The sequence below is a fragment of the Elaeis guineensis genome, chromosome 12, assembly GCF_000442705.2.
Source record: "Elaeis guineensis isolate ETL-2024a chromosome 12, EG11, whole genome shotgun sequence".
NCBI lineage: Eukaryota > Viridiplantae > Streptophyta > Magnoliopsida > Arecales > Arecaceae > Elaeis > Elaeis guineensis.
Window position 1 is genome coordinate 27,802,797 of NC_026004.2, and position 4,636 is coordinate 27,807,432.

General features: G+C 45.9%; 1 protein-coding gene across 2 annotated transcripts; it reads left to right on the top strand.

Moving 5' to 3' along the window:
- Positions 1-230: 230 nt before the first annotated feature.
- On the top strand, positions 231-3,412 carry LOC105054594 (uncharacterized). 2 transcript variants are annotated; one of them, XM_010936139.3, is made up of 2 exons: positions 231-373; positions 1,511-3,412. In XM_010936139.3, the coding sequence occupies exon 2, from the start codon at positions 1,528-1,530 to the stop codon at positions 3,199-3,201; it is 1,674 nt and encodes a 557-aa protein (XP_010934441.1). In that variant the 5' UTR covers positions 231-373; positions 1,511-1,527; the 3' UTR covers positions 3,202-3,412. The 2 variants fall into 2 exon arrangements, with proteins under 2 accessions (XP_010934441.1, XP_073102900.1); XM_073246799.1 differs by having other exon boundaries at positions 248-373; positions 1,522-3,412.
- Positions 3,413-4,636: the final 1,224 nt, after the last annotated feature.

The window sequence follows — 4,636 nt, forward strand, 5'->3', positions numbered from 1 at the left end:
AGTTGCTCGCAAGGAACAGTTAGCTGGTTGCTCCCCGTTGCAAAAAAGATATCAATGTTTACTGTTCCACGTGGCACGTTCCGGAAGTGTCAGTACCTCGGCAAACCCCGGTAAATTAATTTATTTAAAAAAAAAATCCATCGGTTTCGAATTCGAGACATCGGTGTAAACCCCACCACTACCGTCTGATCCGTGGAACTTCGAATGTGAATATAATATATATAAATATATCTCCGTTCTAAGAACGGGAACAAAATTAGCGAGAATAAAATCAAAAAGACATCCCCCATTCCCTTGTGGTCACCTCCTTCCATTTCCGTAGAAGAAGCTGACAGGCGATTCGAATGCGAAGAGTCGAGGTTTGAATCGCGAGGTAATTCTCTCCGCCTCTTTCTCTATTTTTCTTATCTCTTTCACGAAAAGGAGATCGGCGTTCCAAGGACTTCTTCTTTAGTGCTTGTCACCGTTTTCTCGTCGCTTCTACTTCAAGGGAAGAGGAAGAGAGTTTCCTTCTCCTTCTCTCTTTGTTGTTCCTTGCTTTGAAAAAAAGAGAAACGAAGCAACGATCGCCAAAGTTGCAACCTTTGGCCACGCTTCTTGATTAAGAGAACTATCCTTAGGAGACGAAGCTATTTCCTGAATCTTTGAACCGAATTTTTCTGACTTCGACTTGGGGAGATTTTGATAATGATATGAAAAAAAAAAAAAAAAATCCCGCTTTCAAAGCTAATTTAAATCGTTCAGTTTTCCGGCCGGCTCTCTGGCGTGCCGTTCGGCCGGCTGTGAGGGGCAAGCGGTAGTTAAAATGTCCGAATTGCCCTCCTTCCTGGGGCGGTCACTGACGGTCTATATCGAGGGTATTTTCGTCATCGAGTTTCGATTGCGCCCGTGCTCGGGGACTCGATCCATTGTCGGCGGAGACAGTTCGGAAGCAGATGCGGTCAAATGACCATAATACCCCTCCATTTCCAAAAGGCGACGCCGCAACTCCTCCACCCTCGCGCATCGAATCGCGAACTTTCCCGTCGTTATCAACGTAAAACTCGCCTATTTTTTAACTTTTCAACTCGCAACACCCAGCTTTTCAAAACGAACGCGATTAAAAGCAGTTAAGTTCTCCTTTTTAAAAAAAAAAAAAAAATCTTTTCTTCCATTGCTTTCTTTTTCTTGTGACTTTATAATTTTTTCGAATTTTTATGTTTTATAATCTCGCAAGCATCCATCTTTTTCCTCCACTGGGCTCATTAAATGCTAGTCGCCCCACCATCATTTGGGTACTGATGATGATTTGGTTGTTTCCTACATCGAATTCACCTAACGATCCCCTCCGAGAGCCAAGTGAGAAGATTCTCAGAAACTGAAGCCGGATATTACCTCTTGGCTCCTTCTCCTATTCCAATATTCTATCGCCAACTAATCCCACCATTCCTTCCTCCCCTTTTCTCGTCATTAATCTTCTTCCCTCTCTTTGTTGGTAACCCTTTTCCACTTGTCAAATAATTTGGAGCAGATCATCTCCAGGAAACCATGGTGGAAGAGTCCGATCCCATCTCCGGCGCCGGATCGGCCGAGCACTGGCTCGCCCGGGCCCAACTTCTGGTCCCCACGGCCCTCCAAAAGGCCCGGACGGCGACCGGCTTCGCCGGGCGGTGGAAAGCCATCATCTCCAAGCTGGAGCGCATCCCACCATGCCTGTCCGACCTCGCCAGCCACCCTTGCTTCGCCAAGAACGCCCTCTGCCGCGAGCAGCTCCAGTCGGTCGCCGACACCCTCGCGGAGGCCATCGAATTGGCCGATCGCTGCCTCTCCGGCGACCCTCCCGCCGGCAAGCTCCGCACACAGAGCGACCTCGACGCGCTCTCCGGCAAGCTTGATCTCAACCTCCGCGACTGCGGCCTCCTTGTCAAGACCGGCGTCCTCGGTGAGGCCACCATGCCTCCCGCCGCCGCGCGCAACGGCGAGCCGGAGGCCGTCCGCTGGAATCTCCGCGAATTGCTCGCTCGCCTCCAGATTGGGCACGCCGAGGCGAAGCACCGGGCGCTGGATGGCCTGATGGAGGCGATGAGCGACGACGAGAAGAGCGTCATGGCGGTGCTCGGCCGGAGCAATATTTCCGCTCTTGTGCAGCTCCTCACTGCGACCTCCCCCAAGATTCGAGAGAAGGCTGTCACTGTGATCTGTTTGCTTGCCGAATCGGGGAATTGCGAGAATTTGCTGGTTTCCGAAGGGGTGCTCCACCCATTGATAAGGCTGGTGGAATCTGGAAGCTTGGTCGGCCGAGAGAAGGCGGTGATATCCCTCCAAAGACTGTCCATGTCCGTCGACACTGCTCGGTCCATTGCCGGACATGGTGGAATTCGCCCGCTTATCGAGCTCTGTCAGATTGGTGACTCCATTTCTCAGACAGCGGCTGCCGGTACTTTGAAGAACCTTTCGACCGTGCCCGAAGTGAGGCAGGCTCTGGCTGAGGAGGGAATTGTTAGAGTGATGATCAATCTTCTTGACTGTGGGATTGTGTTAGGCTCGAAGGAGTATGCAGCTGAATGCTTGCAGAATCTGACATCCAGTAATGACATTTTGAGGAGGTCCGTCGTGTCGGAAGGAGGGATTCGGAGCCTCCTGGCCTACCTTGACGGGCCCTTGCCGCAGGAATCTGCGGTGGGTGCGTTGAGGAATCTGGTGGCCTCGGTCTCGACAGACAGTCTTGTTTCGCTCGGCCTCCTTCCTCGGTTGGTTCATGTGCTGAAAGATGGGTCTTTAGGAGCACAGCAGGCGGCGGCGGCTACAATTTGTAAGATTTCCAGCTCGATGGACATGAAGAGACTGATTGGGGAATTTGGTTGCATTCCTTTGCTTGTGAAGATGCTCGAGGGCACGACGAATGGTGCGAGAGAGGTCTCTGCCCAGGCCATTGCTAGCTTGATAAGCTGCCCACAGAACAATAGGGAGGTTAGGAAGGATGAGAAGAGCGTGCCCAATCTAGTTCAGTTGCTCGATGCCAATCCTCAGAATACGGCAAAGAAGTATGCAGTGTCTTGCCTTTTGTTACTCTCTTCGAGCAAGAAGTGCAAGAAGATGATGATTTCGTATGGGGCGATCGGGTATCTTAAGAAGCTCTCGGAGATGGATGTGGCTGGCGCAAAGAAGCTACTTGAACGATTAGAACGAGGGAAATTGAGGAGCTTGTTTAGCAGGAAATAGATCAAAAGCTCGTTCTCTCTGCATATTTTGCTTTTAATCTTTTGAACCATATGTTTCACTGTCTCTCTGAAACATAAAAGAATGAAGGTTGAGGCTGCAAACTGAAGTCCAACTCTTGCTTTTCTGGCATGGCAATATGTACAATGCAACTTGAACTTAGTTATTATCATGTAAATGTTCCAGAAAGCTATCTTGTGCTGTTCTTTTTTTTCGTTGGTTGTCCAGCATTTTTGATGTCTTGGATTTCTTATACATGTTTATACTGCTCTACCAGGTCTTTCTTTTATTGTTGAGACTATCCATTTGTGGTAAAATGAGTTAGAAAGGTACATTAATTCAACTGGGCTTTATAGTGATAACCGGTATATGCAGAATTAAGTGAACAATTCAAATTATTGTAACACATTCTGAATGCCCTGTTTCTTCATTCTCATTTTCTTAGCAGGCAGGTCATACTGCTCAACTTGTCCTTTTGACCTATTGTGATTTAACTTAGTATGATGAATTGCGATCATGATTCACCAAATACAAAGTTTCATCTTTACGGTGCCATGAAGTAGCTTTATCACATCTTATTTAATCAGTTTTGCCATTAAGGTACTCATATTGGTCTACTTTGACTGATTGTCTTTGACAGAAAGTCTGCTATGACTGTCAGATTCATTCTAGTCTGTAGTATGGTGATGTTGGGAGCCATTTAGTTTCATGTTGTTTACACTAATAATTGTATATGTTGGAAGAAATTTGAATTGCTAGAAGTTGCTGTCCATCAGGTACAACAAGCTCAAAAATTTTGAATTATTGTAGTTTTTACAGTTGTTTAAGATGCATATTTCTACATTTAAATATACTTTGGTCTTGTAATGGAGTTGTGTGCCTAACATTGAAATTTTTTATTCTGCACGCGTCCCAGCATGTTGTTCAATCAAATAGCAGTTCTCCTATACGTTTTTGGATGTATCTCTTTGAAAATTGATCGAATCAATTGCAAAACCTTCAGCATGTGTCCTAAGATGGAGTTGTTAAGCATGTAAAAAATTAGCTAGATTTCATTTCTTTTCTACAATTGGATGTGGTTGTGGTGCCATTGTTTATGCACATGTCTAATCAGACTTCATCATCTTTCTTTTGTTTACAGTTATGATGCCATGGCTGCATAGAAAAGACAGCTGAATTTGTTTGATGACCTTACGAAATCTGAAGCCGCTAAAACTATGCTTCCTTGGCTGTTTTTGCATCTTCGAAATTTCTTGTTTCGCAAGGTAGTTGTAGATTTGTAGCTTAGTGTTAAAGATTGTATATTGATATGTCCATCCCTTGAATTGAATAGAATTTCTTAGGAGTACCAGTGGTTATTTTCTGCAAAAGTTTGGGGTTTCCTTACCTTCTATCCATGTTGAGTTCTTGCTCAGTTTAACTAACTTTGCCTATTGTT

Coding starts and splice junctions, on each gene's coding strand:
- LOC105054594 (XM_010936139.3), top strand. CDS start 1,528: ATGGTGGAAGAGTCCGATCCCATCTCCGGCGCCGGATCGGCCGAGCAC.